A 27,751-nucleotide genomic window follows, 5' to 3' on the forward strand; every position below is an offset into this window, starting at 1 on the left:
CCAACTTAGTAATACCATAGTGTCCCAGAATACTATTATCAGAGGCCATTAGGAAATCTCTTTATTTAAGGGCTTGGATAGCAAAGTCCTTGACCATATAAACTGGGAACAGTCCAGGAACTGGGGCCTGGGGTCCAGGGTTTCCGGAATTTGCTGGGAATTAGTATATTTCTTGCCTGTACTTGAAGATATCAATTTTCATATTGATTTTTTCTTTTAAAGGATATTTTTGAATATATTTGGTATGTTAGCTTAATGCTATACTATTATAAAATCCTACATCAGCCTTTGTCTTTTACCAAAAGGTTCTATAGCCTTAGATTTGAATGTCTGGACACCACATCCAAAAATACAGTCCTTTCCTCAGCAGGCACTCCAGGGCAGGCTTCCTTTTTAGGTTGATTAGCATTGACCCTTTCATCTTTCATTCTTAGGAGAACCGGAAGCTCTTCAGAGCTGATCCTTCTCTGGATTCCTGGAAAATTTATGTGGAATTCATTGATGACATTGTGGTGGAAGGCTTTTTTCAGGCCATCTTGCATGACCTGGACTTCTTCCTGATGAACACAGAGAGACAGTTAAAACCTGCACCGTTTTTCCAAGCACAAATGTTCTTAATGCCCCCTGAGATTGTGTTTAAGCCCCCTTTGGAAAGAGAGTCTGGGGACGGCTTTTACGATCTGGTGGAGGAAATGTTGTGTGGCAGCTTCCGGATGTCTGCCCAGATGGAGCGTGTGGCGGCACACCTGGGCATCGCAAACTACCAGGTATTCTCTCAGGAACCAAACTGGGATAATGAGAAGATGCCAGTTAGGGTCACACAGGCACACAGAATTTTTTTTTCCTTTTGTTGAGGATGTCCCTTGAATGATTACATTGGATAGTGTTATGGTAAGAAATCCTTGGATAAGGACACACGTGGTTCCCCTCTCGTTTAGAACGACATGGATAACATGCTAGGCCTGGCAGAGGTCCGGCAGGAGATAATGAACAGAGTGGCTGATGTCACCAACAAAGTCTTGGAGTTCAGAAGCTCTCTGGAGACCTACTCTTACCTCTGGGTGGACGACCGAGCTGAGATGCTGAAGCAGTTCCTCCTGTATGGCCACGCTGCACCATCTGAGGAGATGGACGCTCATGCCAATGAGGACATCCTGCAGCCACCAACTCTAGAACAATTCAAAGAACAGGCAAGGCAACCCCTTAGCATTTAGTACTATTTACTAGCTTTTCATGAAGTTGCTATATTGTGTTTTTTCCTAATCTTACAGATCGACATTTATGAGTCTTTGTATGTTCAGATGAGCAAGTTTGATGACTTCCGAGTGTTTAACAGTTGGTTCAAGGTAGACATGAAGCCTTTCAAGCTGAGCTTGCTCAGTGTGATCAGGAAGTGGAGCTGGATGTTCCAGGAGCACCTGCTGAGATTTGTCATCGGCAGGTAGCCTTCACCTTTGGGTTTGAAATGGGTCTAGCTTTTGACAGAAGTTGGCTGGTGGGCTGTGGCGATGGCTCAATCTGTAAACTGCTTGTCGTGTAAGAGTGAGGACTCTGTACTTATGTAAAAACTGAGTGTGGCAGAATATGCATTACTTCCAGATGTGGGAAGGCGAAAACAGAGAAATCCCTAAGGCTTGCTAACCAGCCAGCCTACAGCCCCACACCCTAGGCTTAGTTAGAGACCCTGATTCAAAACCAAACAAAGTTGCGTAAAATCTGAAGACTGACCCCTGAAGTTGGCCTCTGGCCTCTGTATGTAAACCCACAGCTGACTGGTTTGTAGTTAACAAATCAACTCCAATAGTATTTGTACTGCTAACTTTAGAGTAGATTTAAAAAAGAATATTTATATATAATGAAAATAAGGTCCCATCAAGTCAATGCTCATACATGAATGACCTTGAAATGCTCATACATGAACGACCTTGAAAACCTCTGTCTGGGGAAAGGTACCAGCTGCAGGCCACAAACAGTGTTGTTCTACCTACATGAAGTTACCCACAGAGAACGAGCATGGTTAGTCATTGCCGCAGGCTGGAGAAGATGTTGTGGCATGGTGTGGAGAGGAATGTATGGAATGACACAAATGGATGCTTAAATCTGGTAATAGGCACTTGATTGTTTCTGTCTTTCTGCTATGGTGCATATTCCTGCTTGGAGCTCTATATGAGGCAAGATGTTTCCATTAACATAGAGTGTGCATACATGTGTGTACATGTTCGTTGCAGTCTGAATGAACTGCAGGGGTTCATCAAGAGGACAGATGTAGGTCTGCAGCAACAGCCAAGTGAAGGCGACCACAGCAGCTTAGTAGACATCATGGGCCATCTTCTGGCTGTAAGAAGCCGGCAGAGAGCTACTGATGAGCTCTTTGAACCCCTGAAGGAAACCATCATGCTGCTGGAAAGCTATGGTCAGAAGCTGCCCGAGCAAGTCTACGCCCAGTTAGAGGTAAGCGCCCATGAGACAGGCAATTCCTTCAGCCAGGGCTGACTTTACAGTCTTGTCACAGCATGAAGCGAGATGCAGACAGTGTTTTCTGAAGATAAAAGAGATGAATGTTTTCATGCCGTAGAAGTGGTAAGGCCAACCAATACTCATCTCTGTGTGCGGCATAAGAAAACATTCTCATCCACTGCGACACTGTCCTCCCGCTGTCCCGGCGATCCACACCTCCACACTGCTCCTTGAGTCCCCGAGTCCCCGTCATTTTCATGTGTGCCATGCAGCCATACCCACAGCTTCTGCATTCTCTGCTGCCCGCCATCTGAGAAGCATTCTAAAATACGTCATGGATGTGATGATAAAAATGTAGAGTCTGGTCTGGATGGGAAAAATCTCTGTTTTCCTGACAGATCTGTTTCGCACTGGCTGTGCTCCAGAAACATTTGGTGGCTGGTAGGTGCCAGAATACAAGCAAGGTCTGCTTAATTTTAACCAAATTTATGAGGAAAAGATCTTCAAGTTGAGTTTCTGCTGCTGTGCATATTGGAATTCTGTATAGAGTGGAGTGGGGTGGACTTACAACAGACTTTGTGAATGTAATCAGTGGGTGCATTAGCCAAAACTCATTTTGAGTTTAGTGGTCAGAGCACACACTCAAATACTGACTGATTCCGTATGCATGTGAATGTATATGTGGTGAATATGACAGCCCGAGGAGGACACCAGGAGGACACCTGCTCTCTTCTTCTCTGCCCAAGTCCCTGAGTTGGGGTACTGCACTGAATCTGGAGCAAGAGTGACAGTCAGCAAGCTCTCATAATCCCCCTGCCTCTACACCACCCGACAGCTGTGGGCTTACCGTATGCATGTACCATTCCTGGTGTTTAAATGGATGCAAGAATCTGGTTCTCTGCTTGCTCTCTAAGAGAGTCTCTAGCTACAGCATCTGCTTCTCAGTCCTTCTGGGGACAGCTCTCATCTATCTGCCTTGGCACACTAGATAATGCCTTGGCCTCTCTTTCCTTTTTGGAAAACTATTTCTTGTGACTCTTTTTGAGGTAATTTTTATTTGTCTATATTTGCTGTTTCCAACTTATTTCAGTTACTTCTTTTTTATTCAGATGAAGTTGACATCTAGGTTAACGTGAAAGTAATATTTTAAATGTACAATTAACTGGGAATTAGTGTATTCACAGCATTGTGTTACCACCACTTCTGTTCAGTGCCACCAAATTTTCCTCATCCGGCAAAGAAACTGCCATTCATTACCACACTCCATTGCCACAGTCCTTCTCTACCCCCAGCCCACACGCTGGATTTGGCTTCTTCTGATAGAATGGCTTTGAAGCATATTCACTTTCTATCATGATTGACGTTTTGCTGCTTTTGATCTTGTGTTTACCTGTCCGTCTGCTGATGGGTGTAAGACTTGCCTCCATCTTGGCGAGCATGAATTATTTTCTTTTGAACACTGATGTGTGGATATTTGAATAACTGTTTTTATTTTTTTCTGGCATGAACTTAGGAGTGAACTTGCTGGGTCATATGGTAGTTCTGTATGTGACTCTTTCAAGGATTGCCGAATTGGTTTTCACACTGGTGGCAACATTTTGTTCTGAGAGGACAAAACGCAACAATATATTATTGCAAGTGATCTTTGACCTTAAAGGACACAGGGAACTGCTGTGTATGAATTATTCTGTTTTACATGGAACTGTCCTTTGAGCTGCTACCTGGGACAAGTGACAAACTGGCCAGACAAATGCTTAACACCCCTGAGAGATAAAATAACCATAGCAGCATCAGTTACAAAGGTTTTTTTTTTTAAATTTACTTAGTTTTCACATTTATTTTTTTTTCTGGGTGTTGTATGTATATATGAGGGAGATGTATGGAGGTCAGAAGACAACTTTCAGGACTGGTTCTCTCCTTCAACCACGTGGGTTCTGGAGATCGAGCTCACTCTTGGAGATACATGCCTCTACCCTTTAAGCCACCTTACTGCCCCAATATATCTTCTTTAAAGAACTTGGGTATTCTTTGTGTCAGACCTTGGACCTTGGCGTTTACCTCACAGAGAAGCCAGTTATAACATAATTAATCAGTAAGGGGAAGTATTCATTTCCTCGAGAATTTATAATATGAAAATTTGACTTCCTCAGGGTTTGAAAGTATCAATGTTAATTGAAAATATTAAATCGTCCATGTTTCAGAAGCAGACCACGGATGAGAGGAAAAATATGTTGAGATGTAACTTTTCCCGAATAACTTGCACTTTTAAGATGTGTCTGTGCTAACTTCTAGGATTATAAACAAAACAAAGCGCACCTTAGATGTGCTTCTATCTCTGAGAACTTCTTTGTCATCATTAGCCTTTTTAGTCTGTTCTCTCCTTGGCATGTCTGCTGTTCATATTTTAATCCAGTTCTTACTTCCCCAACCCAGCTAACAGTAGTAGTTGCTCAGCCTACCCATTCGTCCTCATACGCTGCACACAGTCTCCCCTGCAGCAGCAGTAGAGTTCTGGTCCACAGGGCTTATCCACTCCGTCTCTCCCAGAGGCCCTCGTTCACTGTGCCTCACATTGAGTTACCTCCTCTCCCTCCCCAAATTGGATTCTATCCGTTAGACTTTGGAGATGGTCCAATCTTTTGCTTTTTGCGTCAAGTAAAGGGGTATTTAGACTTTACAAGCACTTGTCACGTCTGCTGTATTTGAGGAAGGTACGGACCGGGATGTCTCCTGTGACCCTCCTGACTTCCTGCCCATGGCTTATGATGGGATGCTGAGTTGGATTGGGTTGTGTTGCTCCTATTGTTTGAGACAAGGTCTCTCCTCAGTTGGGCCTTGAACTTGTTACGTTGCTAAGGCTCACCTTGAACTTCCTTCATCCCTCCCTACTCCTGACCTCTACCTCCTGAGTCATTGGAATTATGGTCAAGCAACATCATGCTGGGGACAGAATCCAGGGTCACAAGACACAGGATTTTGATGAGATGTGGCAAAAGATGGGAGCACAGTGTTTTAGAGCCCGAGTCTGTTGGTTCCTGAGTTGGAGGGGGTTTCTGTCATGACACTATACTGCTTCCTAATTATATTGATTGTATGACTGGTTGGCCTGTTAGGGACATTAGTACAATGTGCCACGTGAAGAAGCTCTGCACATGCCTCCTTCATTCTCTTTTGGAGATGCTATACTAGTTTTAAGTCCAAGAATGTGCTTTACCGCTGTAGTACCCTCTCCACACAGCTACTTAGCGCGGCACCCTCTTTACAATCTGCAGCAGCTGGACTGGTCATCAAGTGTCTACTGAGGGTCACAAAGCAGCCTGTGGAGCTTTGCCGTGCAGCCCAGCAAGTCAGGGCCATGTCACGAGACGTGGCTGTGTGTGGCCAGACAAGTTCAGTGTCCTTGGACACAGCCATGCTTCTCCATGTCTGTCACAGACAGTCAGTGGCTCCTCATCTGTTTGCAGCGTGGGTGGGGAGGGCAGAGTGGAGGTAGTACCTCAACTGTTTATTGTTGTTTTTGTTCAACATCAAGTAGGAATTGACCTCCTGTCCCCTTTGCTTCTTAAGTTCCTTCAAAAATTCCTCCTTACCAAAAATGGGTCAACTTCAGTGCTAAAACTTAAGCCAGTTCAGAACCCTGCAAATTGTGACAGAAGGAAGAAGCAGGGTCACATTGTAGTTTCTGCCTACCCAGAATTAAAGTGTCAAAGCTTTTTTTCTTTTTTCTATCTTTCTTTTATTTTCTTTCTTTCTTTCTTTCTTTCTTTTTTTTTTAAAAAAAAACAAACTAACTAAAGTTCCTGATTTACATTTCTGGTTTTTAGGAAGCAGTAAATTCATTCCAAGGGCACTTTAATTTCGCATGTGTGCATGTCTCTGTGTGTATGTCTGGGTGTGCATGTATGTGTGTGCATGTGTGTGTATGTGTGTGCATATGTGTGTGTGTGTTTCTGGATGCACATGTATAAAGATTTATATGATTGTGGAAGTCACAGTTCAATGATAAGTATTTTTCTTAATCACATATTTTTTGAGACAAGGTCTCTCATTGAACCTGGAGTTCACCCATTTGGCCAGACTAGATAGCTAGCAAGCCCCAGGGATTCTTCTGTCTCTGTGTCTTTCTACCCTAACCCTTCTGTGCCCTGGAAACTGTAGGTCCATACGTCACTCCTAGGTAAGGATCAGAACTCAGGAACTTCCCTAGAAAGCGCTGTCCTGTCCAAGCCCTTTCCCATCTACACAGCTTTAATCCCACAAGGGCAAAGTGATCTAGAGGTCTTTATTTTAAATATTTCTGCCAATTTTAAGATGAAAGCAATTCTGGTGCCTGCATGGGAGGTGTTCCTGTTCTAACCCCTTCTATCCTGTGACTTTGTCTTATTTGGATGACTTACTTCTAAAAGATGTCCTGAGTCGGAGGACAGAAATAAGAATGGTTTGACCTCACGTAGTAGAGTTGTCTCAGGAACTGAAGTGATGGCCGTTGCACATTTGTTTATACAGGAATTACCAGAACGATGGGAAACCACCAAGAAGATCGCAGCTACGGTCAGACACAAAGTCTCCCCACTCCAAAATGCGGAGGTCACTCTTATTCGAAAGAAATGTGTTTTGTTTGATGTGAGTTACTTACTGGGTTTGTGTCTGTCTATTTTTAAGGGAAGTTTGACAAGGGTAATAGAATCTATCTGATTGACATTCACTTTTCTCCCCTGACTAGGAAAAGCAAGCAGAATTCAGAGAGAGATTCAGAAGGTATGCCCCGCTTGGATTTAAAGCAGAGAATCCATACTCAGTGCTCGATAAGGTAATTCCTTTTCAACCGTCTCATGTGCACAGCAGGAGCCAGGTCAGAAAAGGAGTTTTATTTTTTTCTACATTAGATTGTTTTAAATTGTGCTTCCTCCAAACACCACCACCATCAAAATAATCACCCAAGTGAAAACAGCGCTAAGAATGTGCGAGGTCTTGCTGTCTGTCAAGAGTCGGAGGACAGAAATAAGAATGATGTGACCTCATGTAGTAGAGTTATCTATCATCCAGCAGCCCTGGGGACACAGGTCTGTCATCCTGGCTGCTTGTGAAACCATGACAGGCTTGCAAAATTCAAGTTGCATAGGCTAAAAACTGATTTTAAGGCTGGTATGAGTAAGTTAGTGATGTCCTATCTCAAAATAAAAAGTGAGGACAGGAATATAGATGGGTATAGCTTGCCTCATTTCTGGAGGAGGTCTGGAGTTCAGTTCCCTATAAACACATGAGCAGGTACATATGTACATGTGTATGGATGGACAGGGACACACACACAGGAGGGAGGTAAAAAGAACTTTTATTGGGCATATTACATTTTAATTACCATTGTAGCCCCATGAGATCACTTCAGTTTTTCTCCTTAAAGATGAAGACAATCAGCATACGGTTTTGCCTATTTAAATCTTCTTCGGAGAAACCAGCACTTCTAACAATGATGCTGCTCCCCGTGTAATAACCTTCTCCTTTGTTCTCCGGTGGTAGAGACTGATGTGAGGGCTTCACACGAGGCCAGCAGTGCTCAGCCACTGAACTCAAGCTCCAGCCTGTGGAGTGTAGCTTTGATCAGAGGAGTGCACAGCAGCCTGGGGCTCAATCCTGTGAGTCACCCAGGGTTTCTCACAAGCTACATCGCTGTAAGAACTCAAACCCACACGGGATTCACAGGGGTTTGTGTTAGAAACCCTGCAGGATCTTAACCTAGCAACCCAAGAAGTGCAAAAATGCCCTGTAAGGGTGAGAATGTTTTCGTCCACGTGCTGGGCACTTCTGGGTTCCTCTTTGGGCTCAATCTTCATGTTTGACTTAGGATTTCCTCTTGGAATGGTGTCCAGATTTTCCAAATCTGGCTTTGAATTGAAACAACTGCTTTTATCCTATTAAAAAAAAAAAACCACTCTGTGGCCTAAGGTTTTTTCTCCCATTTTGAAGAAAGTTAGTTTATGCCCATTGAAAAGGAGTAAGTTAGCATATGTTAATAAAGGATTGTTAAAAGATTGTATCTAAACTCCAGGTGGTCCAAACAGATTGCAGATGAGAAAATTTTTTTTTTATTTGACTCACCAATATGTTGTCTGCAAACATTTATGACAGATATGTATTGAATCTCGCCACTTACGCACACACAGTAGCTGCTTATAGTTGAATATTTAAAAGTGAGAAGCTCATCCCATGCCTTTTCAGGATGTGTGGAAGACATTTCAAAAAGGATGGAGCTGGGCTACCTTTTTCTTGAAGTCATTCTCTGTGTTTGCTTGGCTTGTCAATCTAATACTTCTAGAATCAGATTCAAGCAAAGTCATGCACAGTCTTGTGCCATTGGGAGAACTAGTGCCCCCGGCATCTCACCCCATAAATAGAAGCCATTGACCTTCCAGGAACAAGGAGGATGATGGTCTATGGTGGGATTCATTCCTTCTTTATTTCCTTTCCCCTTCCTTCTTTCCTTCCTTTCTGTGATGGGATTCCACAGTAAAGTGTTGGGTTCTGTTCAGAGCTAAAGGTGGGGTGCACAAAATAGGGAAATTATTCAAGATAAAAGGCTGCTCATTTTGCGGGACTTGCACACTGTGCTGATTCTTCTTGCCTGAAAGATGCTGGATACATCACCACAGATGTACAGTCGTACATGGAGCATTCATTTCCCAGCTGCCCAGACTCCAGAAATAATCACACAGAAGGTGTATTATTTACATCACTGCTTGGCCTATTAGCTTATGCATATTTCTAGCTCACTCTTATCTCTTAAATTAACCCATTTCTTTTATTTTATATTTTACCATGAAGCTCATGCCTACTGGCAAGGTTCCAGCTGGCAGCTTGCATCTTTCCCCTCTGGTGGCTACATAGTGTCTCACTGACTCCACCTTCTTTCTCTCAGCATTCAGTTTAGTCCCCCCACTCCCCGCCTAGCTCTACTATCACAGGCCAAGACAGAGTCTTTATCCTATAACCAATACAAGCAACACATATACAGAAGGACTTCCCACATCATACACAGGTTGCTGTGCTCAGGAAAGTGGGAGAAATCTCTTATCAGCAAGATAGAACATTTGAAAGGAGGCCAAAGCCATGCTGCTTTAGTGACTCTTGAGAATGCCAGCACATCCTGGAAGCTGCAGCTTTGAGATGGAAATTGTTGCCACAGTGGATGTTGTATCAGAGCAGATCTCAGGATACCCGGGGTAGGGGAACAAAAGTGCATCCAGGGTGCACAGGGAGCCTCTGAGATTCCCACTGACCCTTGCTAAGCCTCAGAGTAAGGTGAAGGGAGAAAAGAGGTCCTCTAGGAATCTATAAATGTGAGCCTGTGTTATAAGCACCTGTGGTTCCCTCTATGCTGCCTTGAGATTAAGGAATTTTCAAGGCCAGGGAATAGGAATGTCTGTAAGTAGCTCTTTTTAGAACCCAATAGAAAGAAACTCAAATCCCTGAAAAACACGGTCCTGATCTTAATCCATTGTCCTCGAGGGAGCAGTAGACCAGTCAAGTCAAACCCAAGCGAGCAGTAAGATAGCACAGAGCCATCATGCCTAGGAGTTAGTGGGAGCTCAGATGTAGAGTCATGCACACAGCTATCATGCCTGGGAGTTAGCAGGAGCCCAGACATAGTGTCTTGCACACAACCATCATGTCTAGGAGTTAGTGAGAGCCCAGATAGAAAGTTGTGCACGCAACTATCATGCCTGGAAGCTAGCAGGAGCCCAGATGGAGAGTCTTGCACACAGCCATCATGCTTAGGAGTTAGTGGGAGCCCAGATGTAGAGTCATGCACACAGCTATCATGCCCGGGATTTAGAAAGAGCTCAGATAGAGAGTTGTGCACACAACCATCATGCCTGGAAGCTAACAGGAGCCCAGATGGAGAGTTGTGCACATCTTCAGATGCTAGAAAATGAGAATATTGGAAAAATAAGAGCATTGCTCAGTTTTGAGTCTATCAAATATGATCAGCTGAAATTGGAAAAGTGCCAGTTACTTAAGGAAATGAAAATTACAGTTGCCTAAAACATACACGTCAACAGATAGGAGAATGAACTATTTACAGTTGGAAAAAAATGGGGACATGCGTGTTACATTGGAGGAAATTACTTGGAACACTTCAAATAGGCAAAAAGAAATGAGAAATAGGCAAGAGATGCAGAGGAAGACATTTGAATGTATCAACTAGAACAGAGTCATAGGATTTGGAAGATGTCACCAGCGCCCTCTGGTTTCTGTTCCGGCTGAGAGGCCCACTTGCCTGCCTGCCACTTCCAGCAGGAATAAACAGAATGATCAATATATTGACATATCTCTGGAGCTAGATAGAGCATGGACTGTGGATTCTAGAAGCTGCCTGAAACCCATTGTGGATAAGTGAAAGTTTGTTTAGATTCATCACAGTGAACCTCAGAATACCATAGGTGACCAGATAAAGACAGACATACAGCTGCTGGAAGTGGCAGGCAGGCAAGAGGGCTCTCAGCAAGAACAGAAACCAGAGGGTGCTGGCGGCATCTTCCAAACCCAATAACTCTCTTCCAGTAGGACTGAAATGCAGACACACTGACATTGGAATGAATCCACTGAGAACAAGTCACCAAAGTATCTCCTGCTACCTTTGCCTCCAGAAAAGGTGACAGCTGCCGGGCGGTAGTGGCACATTCCTTTAATCCCAGCTCTCAGGAGTAGAGGCAGGTGGATCTCTGTGAGTTCAAGGCCAACCTGGTCTACAGAGTGAGTTCCAGGACAGCCTCAAAAGTTACACAGACAAAACCTTTTTCAAAAAACCAAGAAAGGAAGAAAGAAATGAAGGAAGGGAGGGAGGGAGGAGGAGAGAGAGAGAGAGAGTGAGAAAGAGAGAGAGAGAGAGAGAGAGAGAGAGAGAGAGAGAGAGAGGAAGGAAGGAAGGAAGGAAAGAAAGAAAGAAAGAAAGAAAGAAAGAAAGAAAGAAAGAAAGAAAGAAAGAAAGAAAGAAAGGGAGGGAGGGACAGCCAAGGCAAATGTCATTTTCAGGACAGACCCACACGCAGACCCCTTGAAAAGAATGACCTGCGTGTCAAATGGAATGCTAGCCGTCAGAGGTTACAGCCCCCAAAGAAATAGAACTTGTGGCCACAGAACACATTAACACGGAACTTGAAAACCTCAGCATGTAATGCCTACCTTTTCATAAGAACATATTTATCAAGATTTTCCCCAGAAATAATAATTCTATATAGTGTTGAATATTATTTATGTTTTATCCTAGCTGTAAAAAAATTACCAGGCAAGACTAACTTAAGGAAGTGTCTGTGGCGGCAGGAGAATGAAGCAGCTGGTCACAGAGGGAAAGCGTGGCCATACTGATGCTATTGACTCTGGGCTCGCTTCCTCCTGTTCATTCAGCCCGTGAAGTGGTGCCACCCCATTTAGGGTGGGTCTTCCCGTCCCTGTTAATCCTCTCTAGCAGCTCAAGCCCAGAGGCGTGTCTTCCAGGTGACTGTAGATCATGTCCGTTTGACAATATTAACCACCACAGTGACATACGTATTAAAATCAGCCAGTAGGAAGAGAAACAGAAAAAGTGATTTGTACAGCTGTTGTAACAGCTGTTTATAGTTCATTTACATTGCATTAGGCATTAAAGATAACTTAGAAAGTATTTAAAATGCATTCATATGTTCAATACAGAGGCCATGCTATTTTATGTAAGGGACTAAGTGTATTTGGGTTTGAGTATCTAGGGCAGGATCCTGGAACCAGTCTCCTGAAGATATCGAGGGACAAGCATGTTGTAGAACTGGCTAAAGCTCATGTTCTGACATTTAAAAATCTCCAAGAGTACGTTTTCAAATGCTGTCACTGCACCAAACCTTCAGTGGGATGATACATATGTTAAGAAGACGTTTTCATTTGGATCTAGGCCACCGTGAGCACATATTTTAAAACATGTACATGATAAACAGAAATATTTGCTTGTCAAAAAGTTAGAATTGACAGAACATAAAAAGATCAAATCCTGATTTTCTTAATGTTAAAAGAAAAAGGAAGAAAACTAAAGGAATTCAGTCATTGGACCTTAAGAGGAGGATGAAAGGAAATCTGAAGCAGAAGGCAAATCCGGTTCAGACTGGAGAAGCTGATCACTGAGCACAGGAGAAAGGGCAGGGGTGCAGGTGCAGAAACAGCAGTGAGGTGGTGTGTGTGTGTGTGTGTGTGTGTGTGTGTGTGTGTGAAAGGCGCCTCCTTTGAGACTTCACTATGTGAGCACACTGCCCTGTTAATAGAAAGGAAAATTAAGAGATGCTCGTCTAAAGGGGAAAACAAACTAATCTACACTGGATGCAAAACATTATCTTTTCTATGTGACAGGATAGTAGCGGAGCCTTAGCAAAGGTGACCGTTAGCTGGAATTTGAACACAGGCGTGTGCGGATGAGTTTACTCTGGATGCCCTTGGGCATGTGTGGTCTTGAGCTTGTACTGGTAATCATTTACAGCACCATTTTGGAGCTGGAGTAATTTTCTTTCTTTCTTCTCTCCCCCTCTCGCTCCTTTCCCCCTCCCCCTCTTCCTTCCTTCATTCTTTCTTTCCTTCCTTCCCTTCCTTTCTTCCTTCCTTCCTTCCTTCTTTCTCTCCTTCCTTCCCTTCCTTCTTTCCTTCTTTCTTTCCTTCCTTTCCTTCCTTCCTTCCTTCCTTCCTCCCTCCCTTCCTTCCTTCCTTCTTTCTTTCCTTTGCTCCTTCCTTCCCAGGGTCTTCCTCTTTGCCCAGGCTGGTTTATTCTCAGTGATCCCCCTTCCTTGTTTTCCTGTGTGCTGGGAACATGGGCATGAGGCACTACTCACAGCTAGAATTTGGTTTTTTCTTTCTTTCTTTCTTTCTTTCTTTCTTTCTTTCTTTCTTTCTTTTTCTTTCTTTCTTCCTTTCTCCTTTCTTCTTCCTCTTCCTCTTCCTATTCTTGTTCTTCTTTGGTTGTTATTGTTTTGTTAAACTAACTGATCATTAAAAAACTCATTTCTGATATAAAACTTCCCCTGTTCTTGAGCAAGGTTCCAACCGCATGAAGAAAGCAAGAAGTCAACAGCCGTCTACAACTTACAAATCACACGGCAGGCTTTTTATTTCAATTTCCTTTTGAGAATCACAGTTTGAAGGTGCGGTCACAGAAACAGGGACGGTGTGGCTTCTGTCCCTAGTGTGCAGCTGGCAGGTGTGTTTTCCCCTCAGGCACATCAGGAGCTGGAGACTTTGGAGGAAGAGATGGGGCAGATGCAAGACTGTGCACGGCTCTTCGAGGTGGCTCTTCCGGAGTACAAACAGATGAAGCAGTGCCGCAGAGAGATCCGGCTGCTCAAGGGCCTCTGGGATGTCATCATTTACGTCAGAGTAAGATGGACTTGGGGGCATCATTGTTCTCTTTCATAACAGATTTGAGTGAACATGTAATCTCAGTGTCTAAATCAGTTTATTTGGGTTTCATGGTGTTTTAGAGTATACATACATTAGATTTTACTCCCTACATCTATCCCAAGAATTAAGGTTTAGAGAACTCTGTTAATGAAAGATTCTGCCTGAATATCGGTTGTTTTTATTTTAGTTCAAACTAAAACATTGCTATATGAGATGACTGCCTCAGATCCTTTGAGAATATTCTATAGAATATGAATAAATATTAATACATAAATCTCTGTTGAATATACAGTTGACTGCACATACAAACTCACATAGACATCCTGTTTGTATTTTCTGTATACATGCATAAACTGAAATGTACTGAAAATATTTAATTTGTATGTGATTAATACTAAGAGGTTATGTAGAAAAAGCTCCAGGAAAATATACAACTTGCATAAATTCCTTAAGTCAGTTTAAACCCATGTAAAAAATATATTAACAAGATGTAACGTTTAAATAACATATAAAACATGGTCAAAACTGCTAAATGAGATTTTTGTTACAATAAAGACTTTTAGATGACAGCCTAATTTCTATTGCATGTAGAATTACAGAAGCCTATTTTTCAGTAATATACTTCACAATTTACTTAACTCTTCAGGATGAAATGATGGTGACTTGTGGATTTATTATTGCTATCAGAAATTAATACAGCATAGCGTTTTAGCCTGACGCTTCGCACGTCCTGACATTTTTTTTATTTTCGTGATGGGGAAGTTTTGACAAGCGCAGTTAATATTTTAACTTGACCTTGCACTGGTGGAGAGAGCCCCGTGTCGCAGCAGTTTGTGTATTTGGCTGTGGAGACCTGCTTCTGCCAAGTGTTGACACTTTCATCTCCTGTGCACTTCCAGAGAAGCATTGATAATTGGACAAAAACTCAGTGGAAACAGATCAACGTGGAACAGATGGATGCGGAACTCAGGAGGTTTGCCAAGGCAAGTTTCATAACTGCTGGGTAGAGCCATTTGTCTTTCTGGGCACCGCCTTCTTCCATCTTCCTTTGCCTAGTAGTATCTGGTGTAGAGGGCTGTGTTTTCCTATTTACTTCAAACAGAATGAGACAAAACAGTATTTTTTCCACTCTCACCAAGTTGTGCACCTCGTCAAGCCTGTCCTCTGAGAATGAGTTGATAAAGGCATATTCATGTATTCTCTTTTACTTAATTTTATTTTGTGTGCATTGGTGTGAGGATGTCAAATGCCCTGAACTGGAGTTGCAGACAGTTGTGGGCTGCCATGTGGGTGCTGGGAATTGAACCCAGGTTCTCTGGAAGAGCAGCCAGTGCTCTTAACCGCTGAGCCGTCCTCTCAGCTCTGGTGTACTACTTGAAGGATTAATGAGTGCATGGGAGACAGCCCTGACCATGAGCTTGCCATAGCCTTCTAGAGTAGAGAGGAAGGTTATGAGCATCAGGGCCGGGGATATAGCTTAGGAATTGAGCCTCTGGTTTCTTCCCTTAGAAACCGTGAGTATTGTCTGTCTAAAAAAGCACCTATCACTTTGGCTTTTGGGATTACATCTGTATTTACATGACCTATTATGACCTCTGTAGCCACTGGTCACTCCAGCATGCCCAGAGGGCGCAGTGTGCACAGAACTTCATTACCAGAACTAATGTCTTGACTAATGCTCTATGTGGCCTGAAGAAAGCAGAACTTCTTTGGAGAAAGCCAAAGGCTACAGCAGGAAAAATAGTCAAAAATGTTAAGCCCTGGTGCTGGAGATGTGGCTTAATGGTTAAGAGCACTGGCTGCTCTTTCAGAGGACCTGGGTTCAATTCCCAGCACCCACATGGCAACTCACAACTGTGTGTAACTCTAGTTGTAGGGAATCTGACACGCTCATACCAATGCACATAAAATAAAGTAAAAACAGAAAAAAGAAGAAAGAAATGTCAGGCCCTGACAGACAGGTATGGGCTGGTAGACTCATCTACTTCAGAGAGTTCTAAGAGAAAAACCTGGAAAATACTTTTAAAAAAAAGAAAGAAAGAAGACACACACACACACATGAGACAGAGAGAGAGAGAGAGAGAGAGAGAGAGAGAGAGAGAGAGAGAGAGAGAGAGACCTTTGCTTCCCTCCTACTTCCCAATGTCTTTGGCCCAGGCTGAGTTCTGAGCTCAGCTTGGACTATCTCTGCCCAGTTTGTTCTCCCATCCTGTCCCAGTCTCGAGCCCCTCAGTGCTAATGGGCTGCCGTGCTGTAGGTCACTCTGTGATGCCCCCCCCTTATTTCTTCTGCCCTTGGTTATTTCATGTTCCAGTGACAACCCCACCCCAACTGCAGCTCCTTATTTTTAAAAGAATCGGCACCATCATTTACCCGGTTTTATTGTGGATTTTTGTCATTCCCGACTGCTGACTTTGTTCCTTGGGCCAGGATGAAAGCTGAGAGGAGGCCTTATTTAAAACTTCTTTAACTCCAACAATGAAAACGATACTTGCGAACAACCAGAATTTTAGGGGTTCACCCACAGGTTTACAACCTCTGGTCCAGAGGAGCCAATACTTTCTGCTTCTTTGATTTATTAAACAAAAAACCCCAAACACTCTATCCAGCCGAGGCTGACCTCATACATGCCTTCACTGTCTTTCTTAATCCATGGATGGAGAAAGGCCCATGTATTCTCCCAAGGGAGAGAATCATACATGCAATATATTGTTTTCTATAGGAATCTGGGCATTTACCTTCCCTTACATTTCTTTAGGAAATCTGGTCACTGGACCAGACCGTCCGTGCCTGGGATGCTTACTCAGGCCTGGAGGGCACTGTGAAGGACCTGACGACCTCGCTGAGAGCCATCGCCGAGTTGCAGAGCCCTGCTCTCAGGGACAGGCATTGGCAGCAGCTGATGAAGGCCATTGGGGTACGTATTGGGGCCACCTTACTGTGTAGTCCCTACTCCTAGCTTGCCTCATCTGACATAGAGTGGAAAAGCCCTTAGTCACTATCAAGAGGTCAGGTTCCTTGAGGATCAATGAGGAGCCACCAGTGAGCCCACTCGTCCTGCCTGTGTGACCTCAGGAAGTCACTTCGCTTTTCCAGTTTGGGTTTATTTTTACTTTTATCCTGAGAAAGATTCTGTCTGCTTTTTAAGCATCATAGTTGCCCTGTAAGGAGCCATCGAGAAGAAACAGGACAACATTTCACAGAAACCAAAGAGCAGCTAGTGACTTTATGTACCCTGGGAAGGAATGAAAGGTATAGACCTAACTTTGGGGCTCTTTTGTGAATTCTTTTTTAAACTTGGTGTGTAATATGATGTCCTTTTTGGTATCATGTTGCATGACAAGTGGTTTTTCACATGTCCTAGCCTTTGAGGTTCTGGGCTGTCCCCCATTGTATCTATGGAAACGCAAATGTATCAGCTGTATGCTCTGCTTTTCAGCACAAGTGACCCAGATCACTTGGGAACGTGTAGGGAAACCTGGGATGTGTTTTCTCCCAAGGTGAAGCAGGAGCTTTCTTTGTGAAGGAATATCATCATAGTGCAGGAAAGTTGGCAGGGCAGGAATTCACAGGCAGCCTGGCAGTGTGGCCCTCATCCCAATACGAAGGGATCATGTGCCTTCATTAGCTATTCTATGAAATAAAAACAAAGTTCCTCGTGCAGACCTATTAGATACTTTATATGCTCATATGTGAGATCTAGCCTGTGGTAAGAGGTCTATCAAGTGACCCGAAGTTATTATGCTCATATTTTCCTTAGTTCTTTTAGACATTGTCTACTTACTCTTTGTTGCCAATTTATAAATTCATTCAGAATTTTTTATATCTGCATATGTAACTGACTGTGTATCTTGTCTCTCCTCTTATTTCCTCCTATACACTTTAGCCTTGGCACGGCGTCTGATTGCTTAAGGAATGTGTTTTTATAAGCTAAAAAAAAATGTTATATCAGTCAGAAAGTAGAAGGGAAAAAGCACATTTTCTAGGCTGGAGTTGAGTAGAGGTAGAAAAGAGCCTATCTCCTGGGCTGGGGTACATATTGAGTGCACAGAAGACTCATAGAAGTCCTGTTATATCTTCCTGCCCTATTGGCTGGGGAGTGAAGTCAGAATGCAGACAGAATGATCAACTCCACTGACTTTTCCGGGATTTTCCGGGGTTAGACATGACCAATGACAGTCTCACCTGTGAGGATGCTGCTCAGCCTGAGGCAGTGGCTCGTTGGTCACTCGTGTGTGTGTGTGTGTGTGTGTGTGTGTGTGTGTGTGTGTGTGTGTGGCGGGGGAGGGTGGAAGTCAGACAGGTCAGCAGCGTCCTGCAGGCAGAGTGCTGTCCTCTGAGGACTGTGAGGGAGATGGCTTTTCTGCAGCTCTCGTTTGTAAAGCACATGAATTGACTTTAGGACGGAGGAAGAACCAAATTCTTGTTAACCAAATCCTGGGTGACAGGCGTGGGGGGCAAAGGATACTGGAGAGAATGATATGAATTATTTCACGTGATAAACCTACATAATAGCATGAGTGACAATAATTTTTGGCAAGCCACTAAGATTAAATTAGTGGTAAAACTAGGTCATATCACGAGTGACTGGAAATTATGCTCTGTGAGCAGAACTCGAGGAAGAAAAGACAAATGGGCTGCCGGCTAGTTCCTAGGGTTTCAACTAAATTATAATAAATTAACAGTGGGAAAGTGGGAATCTTTTAAAAAAAATAGTTTTTGGGGTAAAGGCAATAGGAGCAGTTTGAAACTGGAAGGCTATAAAACAAAAGAAAGCATTGTGTGGGAACGTGGTGGAGACTTGGCTCCACAGAGTTACTGCAGATGAAGGCTCAGGTTGTATGAGCGGAAAGGGGATGACTGTATTCCCACACCTCCCAGGACATCATTAAATGTGGAATACAGAGTCTGCCTCATTTTCTTCCTAATCAGGTCACATTTTCAATAAATGATGCCACAACATTGGCAGACTTGCTGGTGTTGCAGCTGCACAGAGCAGAAGATGATGTGAGAGACATTGTGGACAAGGCCGTGAAGGAGCTGGGCACTGAGAAGGTACTGTCCAGGGATGTGTCTTCATGATGCTGGGTGAATGAACCCAGCTCTTAGGCGGTAACACCTTTAGGACTGCATCTTTCCTAGGATGCACAGGATCAACAGAAGACATGGGACAGGCAACAACAGGGGGGCTGGCCCTGTCGAAGGGAGCAGGGCCGCTTGCATATCTTTTCCTTTGTTGCAAGCCCCACTCTAGGAACTGGACTTTGATGAACTCAATTAGTCTTTCAGAATAATAATGTTTTTATTTCTAGGGTACAGATGGGGAAACTGAAGCATAGAAGGATAATTGGCTTACCCAGGTTTGCTTAGGGGCCTGAAATCACACAGGCCCTACCCCTGTCTCGTGCTGGCTAATTTATAAATTGGTGTGACCTTGAAGTCCCTTCTCACATTTGCACACCCTCAGGGAGGGGGTGTGAATCAGATCCAGCAGAAGGTTGGTGTTGCTATGATGCTTGGTTCTTTGCTGTGCTGGCATTCACTCCCCCAATCTGATCACCATGAGTCTTGTAGGAAAAAATGAGGCCAGTCACATTTAATATTATGCACTTTTAAATTATTGATGTCAGTATTAAATATTTATTTGTAATTTATAATTCATTGATAAATTTATACATATTAACATTGATATAATAATTAAACTTTTTTGAATTCTAGGTCATGGGTGACATATTAGTCCTAAATTTGATGTTTATACTTTAATCAATTGATTCTTTTGATTACTAGGTTATTACTGAAGTCAGCCACACCTGGGAGACCCTGGAATTTTCTTATGAAGCTCACCATAGAACAGGTATTCCACTGCTGAAGTCTGATGAACAGCTTTTTGAAACACTAGAGCACAACCAGGTAAAATGGACGGTTTTATTATAGATTTTTATTTTAAGTAGCAATTTTGGATTTTTTTTCAAAATTCACTTTCAAAGTTTGATTCATTTGTTCACTGAGCATCTACTCTTGCTAGGCTCCCGGTGTGGGATCATTTGACATTCAAAAGTGTGGACTTGTAGTTCAGAAAGGAGATGCAAAAAAGAGTTCCCTAGGAGACTAAGGAGAGACAGACAGACTCCTAGGAAACTAAGGAGAGACAGACAGAATATATTTTTTTCCATGAAAGTTATGAAAAGTAAATCTGGAGACACGGATGTGAGATTAGCATCCATGACCTTGAGCTGTAAGGATAGAGAGCATCTCTATAGACCTTACAAGAAGACAGGGAGGTGAGAGCACCGGAGAAGGCAATGACTGTCTCTGTGATCAGATGTAAACCTAGAACATACTGACACTAAGATTCTGGGCCAATGAAGTGTGAGAGTCAACTATATAAAGGCAGAAATCAGCCCAGAGCCCAGACTCTGTGTAGCATGAGGGTTGGAGGCCATTGTCAGCAGCCAGCGAGATGGAGAGAGAAAGGACATAAGGCCCAGAGCCCGAGGATGGCTACCTTCAGGTAACAGCAGAATGGATGGGAAGGGGTAAGAGCCCGTGAGCAGGGAAATAATGGGGCAGGATATTGTATAGAAACCAAGGGGCTCACCCCAAAGAGGAATCGTGTGTGTCAAATACTTAGAGTGAAAGAGAGCAGGAGGTCTTGAGATTTCCATGTTAGCATGGTGAGCAGTGACTGCCAGGCTGCTACGTGTGGCAGGAGTCTTGGTGACAGTGTTGCTGTAGCGCACAACCCTCGGCTGCAAACGGGAAGAGAAAGCTGGAGGGAGAGTTGACTTTTTAAAAATCTTGATGCACACAAATGTACACATACACATGGACACACACACACACAGATGCATACATACACACGGACACACACACACAAGGACACACACATACACACGGACACACACAAGGACACACACATACACACGGACACACATATACACACACAGACACACAGACACACACATGGACACACACATACACACAGACACACATGCATACACACGAACAGACACACATACACATATACACAGACACAGACACACACACACATGGATAACGGACACACACATACACATGGACACACACACATAGACAGACAGACACACACACACACATGGACTTACACCCCTGGAAAACTGAGTCGGCGGGGCCTAAGGGCTAAGTGAAGTGAGTGTGTGTTAATTCTTAAAGCTGCCCCTATTATCCATTAGGTGGTGTTCATCATCTTTGAGGGACTAGTTGGTTGGATGGTGCTGCTTGGCTGGTGAGCCCAGGAATTTGCCTGTCTCTCTGCCTGTCCCAGTGCTGGGATAATGGAGTACATGCCACCACACTTAGCTTTTGTTTTTGTCTTTTCCATGGGTGCTGGGGCTGTGAACTCAGGTCCTCGTGCTTCCATAGCAAACACTTTATGGACTAAGCCATCACCCCAGCCCCCGACAGTGGATTTTACCTGCACACAGTGCATGTCCTTCTTGTAGAAGACATGTTAAATACAGATGCTTCTTACCTCATTTCTTTGGTTGGGAACATCAGCATGCAATGAGTTCTTTGGCCCATTTTGCAAAAGCTTGATAGCACCTGTCTGGGCTTCACACAAGGTACAAAACCACGGCAGCAGCAGAGCAGCTTTTCTGTGGCCCTCAGCCCAGTAGTTAGCGACTGACCCGAGCCTGCCGGCCTTTTAGGTGCAGTTGCAGACTCTTCTGCAAAGCAAGTATGTGGAGTACTTCATCGAGCAAGTCCTAAGCTGGCAGAACAAGTTAAATGTAGCCGACACAGTCATCTTTACCTGGATGGAAGTCCAGCGAACCTGGTCTCATTTGGAAAGCATCTTTGCCTGCTCAGAAGATATTCGAATCCAGCTTGTGGAAGATGCCAGAAGATTTGATGTAGTAGATGCTGAATTTAAGGTCAGTCAGACGTCATCCCATTCTGTTCTAGCAAAGTTTCCATATGTAGAAACCCATGATGCATGATGTAAGGTTTATGGAACGCAATTTGTGCAGAGAAATCGGAAAACTGAAAGTATGTTTTTACAAATCTTGCCGCTGCCATATCAGCGATTCAAGGCTGTCACTGTACCATGACTGGTGCTCCGGAGCAGAGCGGTACAACTGTTCAATGAAACTGTGTTAACAGACACTGTTCCTACAGAAGCAGACACAGGGCCAGGCATTCCTACAGTCTCCTGAGCGCCGTCCACACAGCTGCCAGAAAATGACTGACTTTCTAAAATCTATGTTCTGCTTCTATACAGGAGTTAATGTTCAAGACAGCCAAAATAAAAAATATCTTAGAAGCAACATGCAGACCCCACCTCTATGAGAAACTGAAAGATTTTCAGCACAGGTAAGAACAGGACAAAGGGTCGGGTAAAGTCTGCTTCCTTCACATCCTAACGATGTCTAACATTACGTGACTGAAGCCACGCTTTCTCTAGCTTCCCTGTGTGTCTTAGGTGAGATTTCTGAGAACTGATCAGTTCTTTCTCCTATCTTTCTGATAAGACATCTTATTGAACACCTAATGTGTACCCGAACCCTGGACAGCACTCACACAGTTCTCTAGTCGGCCTGTTTGTCTGTTCTCATTCATTCCCCGCCTTTCTCTCAGCGCTTGCCTCCTTGGTCATTTTTGTTGCTGTTTTGTTTCCAGATTGTCGTTGAACTCATGGGAAGCCTCCTGCCTCAACTTTCCAAGTGCTGCATTAGAGTTGCGAGCCCTCCCCCTGTTTTATACTTTCTCTGTACATATATCAGCCTTACAGAGCATGTCAGTGCTTTCAGAATCCTTTTCCCAAGTGCCATTTGTGAAGTCACATTCACATAAAATTCACAACCACATCCCCAAGAACATCCTGGCTTTCAGCTTAAAATGGGTGAATCCACCGTTCAGATGAGATGCTTACTGAAAAGTTGTAGTTATTTGTGTCTAGTCAACAGCTAGGACTTTGGGTAATGAAGTGGGAGCAGTTCTGGGTCTGATTCCCCTGGATGTTAGAGAAGGTCGAAGGCACTTGTGTTTGCAGACAGCCAATGGGAAAAGGGCTCTGCCCCAATTACAGCTTCCTACTGCAATTTGTGCTTTGGTTGATTGAGCAATGCCAAATCTGGTCTTCATCTTGAGAGGCAGTGAGTGACATAAACCTGAGTCTGGCATATGATGCTGTGTGAGTGTGTATGTATGTATGTGTCTGCACCTCCCTCTCCCTTGCCGGGTTGTGTTCTGTTTGTAAGAGGATGTCAGAGCCGGGGGATAGCTGTGAAACTGTGAACTTCCTGGTTGAATGGAGTCATGCTAGCTGCAGGTTTGTTCTGCTGAAGTGTCAATGAGGAAACATGGAGCAAACTTAAGACGGGTTTTCATTCTTGCAGACTTTCCCTTTGTGAAAAGGCCCTGGCTGAGTACCTGGAAACCAAGCGGGTCACTTTTCCTCGCTTCTACTTCATCTCCTCAACTGACTTGCTGGACATTCTCTCCAAGGGAACCCAGCCGAGGCAGGTAATGGCTCTGGAAGTGCTGTGCTCCGCTGATTAGTTAAGGAATGTCCCAGTTTCTCCACCATTATCAGACGCCATCTGTCACATCTCATGTGCCAAGAACTAGAAAATCTGCATTTGAATTTCTTAATGTGGCAGCAGAGGGAAGTGAGAGAGGCTGAGCTAGAGAAGAAGCAAGAGCAACTGTCCAGGTGCTCAGCAAAGGGTGGGACGTGAGTCATAAACGTCTAGCGTCCCGGAACAGGAAGAACTCACCCATGACTTCCCAGGACTGAAGATCAGGGATGGAGGCCCATGCGCCTGATTGGCAGCTTTCCTGGAAAAGTGGGTCACTGGGGCTGAGGTCATGAGAGTTCTGGAGAAGCTGTCATCATTAATTATGTTGGACTTCTTTGAGGGGAAGGTATATCATTTCGGCCTTGTCCTCTCCCCTCTGACTTCCCTCATCTGTGTAAAAGTGGCTTGTCATGGATTCCCTAGTCCTCACAACAACAGTGAAAACAAAGGAACATTGATGTTATCTTCTGTGATCTGAGAACTCAGAGCAGAGACAAACTGCCAGCTCTGAAACTCCCTTCCTGTAAACGTTTAAAGGCTGTCATTGTCCTGTAGACTCCCTGGCTCCACTGATTCTTATAGCTGTGGAAGTGCTGGACCGACGTTGTTCGTCTCTAGACTGGTTTGGGTTTTAGTGTTGTGCAGTTTTATTAGCCTCAGAAAAACAGACTCTCTCTAGACATTGCCATGAGTTCTCTCTGAAGCCTGCAGCTCTTTACAGTGCAGCTGCATGCATCTTGCTGCTGGCTAAATGCATTACTTGTAGTCACTATTTTTCCTTGGTTATTATTTAACTTGGAATGAGGATTGAATTATGTGGCTATTCTCTTTGCTTAATACACGTGAGGTCCTTTTACAGATATGAAAGCGGTTGAGTCAGCATGGACAGCACTTTCTGGGGCCACTCAGGTAGCGCTGTGTCTTGGTGCTGGCCTCTGGGTGGCTCTGCAGAGACAGTCGCCCTGCTTGGTCTCTGGTCTGCATATCTATGCAGCACACAGTCAGCTGCTTGACAAGCTCGTCCGACGTCACAGTGACCCCACGCTTACACGCCAATAGTCACAGGGTGTCCTCGGGACTGCTGGGTGCAGACTTATGATGAGGGCTGTCATAAGCTATTTTATTGATCTTTCAAGTCCCAAATATCTTACAAGTTCAAGTACTTATAATGCAAGCTCAATTTTCTATATAGAAAATAAGAAAGACAAAAAAGTCTAAAAAAGGACCATGTTGTCCTTCTAAGCATAGCTTCTCAAACACAGTAAACGCTTTGTTCCTGTTTCATCAAGAAATGTTCATTCTGTAGAATAATAAGAGATACTAATATTTTTCTGTGCCCTGTTGAATATCTTTATATTAATAGCAGCCCCTTTTGTAATGCCTTGGGCAGGAATCATTAGTCTTGGTCTGTTTTTCTCACTAAAACTGAGTGAGTATGTCCAAAACAACCGGTCAAAATCAAGTTGGTGCCTAGTTCATCTCCATGTGGAGGCCAGGTTTTCAACACAACACTTGGGGCTTGGTAACTGTGTTCGGTCCATTCCCTTCTCTGGCCACTTATAATGAGGACAAGATTAGGGGGATGATTTATGGTACAGAGGACTGAACTCAGGGCCATCCACACACTAGACACTTGCTCTATTTCAGCCCTCTGCTGCCATTTCTCAGCTGTGGATGATTCTCTGGCAGCGGTCAGGAGCCATCCGCTGAGTATTGTAGAGCATGCTTGCAAGTTCTCACGGGGAATCAAGCACCCCACCCATGGCAGGCATTTCACCCCTACCTCAGCTCCCATAACCCTCCCATGGCAGGCAGTTCACCTCTACCTCAGCTCCCATAACCCTCCCATGGCAGGTAGTTCACCTCTACCCCAGCTCCCCTAGCTCTTTTTAAAGTTTCTGTGCATGCATGTGTGCCTGTGTAGATTTCTGTGCACCACGTGTGTGCAGGTATCCATGGAGGTTAGCAGGCAGCAGGTCCTCTGGAGCTGGAGTCACAGACAGTTGTGAGCCTCGGGGGTGCCAGGAACTGAACGTGGGTCCTGTGCAAAGGCAGGTCTTTGTCATTTCCGAGCCCTCTTTCCAGCTCACCTTCCGTAGTTCTTGCTTTTGGCAGTGTAACCAACTATCTGGTTTCATTTCTTTCTTCTTTTTTCTTTTAAGAGATGTCAGAGCAAGGGGCATGCAGGAGACTCACTCTTGGGTACCAGCTCCTCTTGTTTGTCTTTAGAGTGGACATTAGGAATACATTGTTTTATTTCCCGGGTATTCACTGAAGGAATGCCTTGGCCTCCTGCCCTGGGCGGCTTCCTCACAGCCGAGGGAAAGCCCCTCTATCCTTGGACACTTTGACGGAGGAGCACTAGAGTTGGATGGGGGATGGTGTTGATATGTCTGACAACACGGAAGGGACGCCCACCACTACGCATGCTACTTTCTCCACGCCTCTCTGTCCTCAGCTGAAGTCCTGGCTCTACACAAGGGGACAATCACTCAGCGTATTCTTTTTTCTTAATTAACTTGGGGGGACAGTGCCAACTTTGGATCTCTTTCCTTGGGATCCCTTCACTCTGGTTTTTGACAGCATCTCACTGGCCTGGAGCTCATTGATTAGGACAAGTTGGCCGGCCAGCTAACCCCGAGTGCTGGGCTTAAGAACGTGCTCAGTTCCTTTATATTTGGCCCAGCCAAGTGCTTGCAAGGCGAGCGGTGCACTCACTGGGCTGTCTCCCCAGCCCAATACACTCACCAGCCTTCTTTCTAACCATTAAAAAAAAAAAAGTGCTTAAAGGCCCAACCAAACCACACAGTGACTTTGTATACACATTATTGTTGCCAACTTTTCTTCACTTGCTAGTGGTGTTTACCTCTTTAAATCCCTCTTTTGTTTTCATATAACTCCATATTTCCATATTGGTGAAGCATCTTTTTTAGATCCCATTAGTCTGCCTTACTGCTATAACCCTACCCTCATTTTATTCATAGAATTGTGATCATATTTTTTGTAAAAAAAAAAAAAGACAAAAAAACAAAACAAAAAACAAAAACATGATTTCAGGAACTTTTTTACAGCATTAGACTAGCATTGTCCTTAATGAACAGCTAGACAATGTAAGATGTTAAAGATGTCCACTTACAAAGAAGCCAAGGGTTGGAACACAGTGCAATGGTGTCCAGAATAGTGGTGTCTCACAGCCCTTTTGGTGAAAGCCAGCAATAATGAGGAGGGCTAAAGTGGTCCAGGTCCCAGGGCTGTAGGGGAGAAATGGTTTACAGTTGTCTTAACATATCAACTAGGAAGAGATTAGATTTCTGGTTGACTTGGCAATTTTGTAGAGAGTCACTTGATTTCAAAGTACATGAAATACAATTTTATTTAAATCATTTAAAATATTTTTTGTTCTTTGAAAACTTTATGCAATGCATTTTACTGAGAATTTTATACATATATGAGACATTGTTTTGCATGTGTCTAATACAGTGCTTTGATCTAATCTGTGCTCCATTCTCGCCCCTCCAGGCCCTTCCTTGCCCTCCATGTTTCTTTCTTCTGTGCTCTGTCTCTCTCTGTGTCTCTGACTTCTGTGTGTGCATGGATGTAGAACCATGTACTGTTGCCAGGGTGGTCTCTCAGGAGTCTATCCCTGAAGCGAATGAATTCTCCTTTCCCAACAGCTGCTAGTGAGCAGTAGGTTTCCATCTAGGGGAGGGATTCATGAGCCCCTCCCATGTCTGTGCTGAGATTCTGGCTGGCTTGATCTCATGCAGACACAGTATTGGGGGTCACGTATGCAATGGCCCCATCATCCCCAGCAAATAGTGGCTATGCCGATATCCACCACTTACATCCTTCTCTTACAATCTTTGCACCCCCATCTTCCACAATCATCATTGAGCCTTGGATACAGGGCACGTGGAAATCCTTTTGTTTGTTACTTCAACTTCGAATAATTCAACTCAAGTAACATGTTATCACACAGTTCATAACATTATGTTATCAGAAAGTAGTAACCAGCCTCAGTGGCACAAACAGCAACTCTTGAGTGACTTGTGTCACAGGGGACCAATAAGGTCCTTAGAGTCATTTGTGTTGTCTGGGGTCATACCGTAGTTTACTTCATTCTCTGAGAGGTCTATCTCTGCATGGTCACCATGGATTCCAAATCCTGAGTCATCAGCTGTGAAGCTGTTTGTGTCTTATGCGTTTGCACAATACAGCCCACCTGTTTTCTCTTACTGCATTTGCAATTATCAGAATCAGATTCTGACCACCAGGCAGAGCGTGTCCATTTCTGCCCATTGTGCTGACATTCTGAAATGTAGTGTGAC

The 27,751-nt window shown here is 44.0% G+C and overlaps 1 protein-coding gene across 1 annotated transcript in view; it reads left to right on the forward strand.

Moving 5' to 3' along the window:
• Window positions 1-27,751, forward strand: part of Dnah11 (dynein axonemal heavy chain 11) — a 327,366-nt gene that overhangs the window by 43,978 nt on the left and 255,637 nt on the right. The window contains exons 15-28 of the mRNA XM_087911463.1: window positions 435-767; window positions 939-1,190; window positions 1,272-1,441; window positions 2,229-2,451; window positions 6,964-7,080; window positions 7,181-7,267; window positions 13,681-13,839; window positions 14,763-14,846; window positions 16,622-16,780; window positions 18,796-18,918; window positions 19,651-19,773; window positions 21,552-21,776; window positions 22,124-22,215; window positions 23,241-23,367. Of these exons, the coding sequence (XP_087767589.1) occupies window positions 435-767; window positions 939-1,190; window positions 1,272-1,441; window positions 2,229-2,451; window positions 6,964-7,080; window positions 7,181-7,267; window positions 13,681-13,839; window positions 14,763-14,846; window positions 16,622-16,780; window positions 18,796-18,918; window positions 19,651-19,773; window positions 21,552-21,776; window positions 22,124-22,215; window positions 23,241-23,367 (2,274 nt within the window). The remainder of the gene's footprint in view (window positions 1-434; window positions 768-938; window positions 1,191-1,271; window positions 1,442-2,228; window positions 2,452-6,963; window positions 7,081-7,180; window positions 7,268-13,680; window positions 13,840-14,762; window positions 14,847-16,621; window positions 16,781-18,795; window positions 18,919-19,650; window positions 19,774-21,551; window positions 21,777-22,123; window positions 22,216-23,240; window positions 23,368-27,751) is intronic.

The sequence above is a fragment of the Myodes glareolus genome, chromosome 11, assembly GCF_982192425.1.
Source record: "Myodes glareolus chromosome 11, mMyoGla1.1, whole genome shotgun sequence".
Classification (NCBI taxonomy): Eukaryota; Metazoa; Chordata; class Mammalia; order Rodentia; family Cricetidae; genus Myodes; species Myodes glareolus.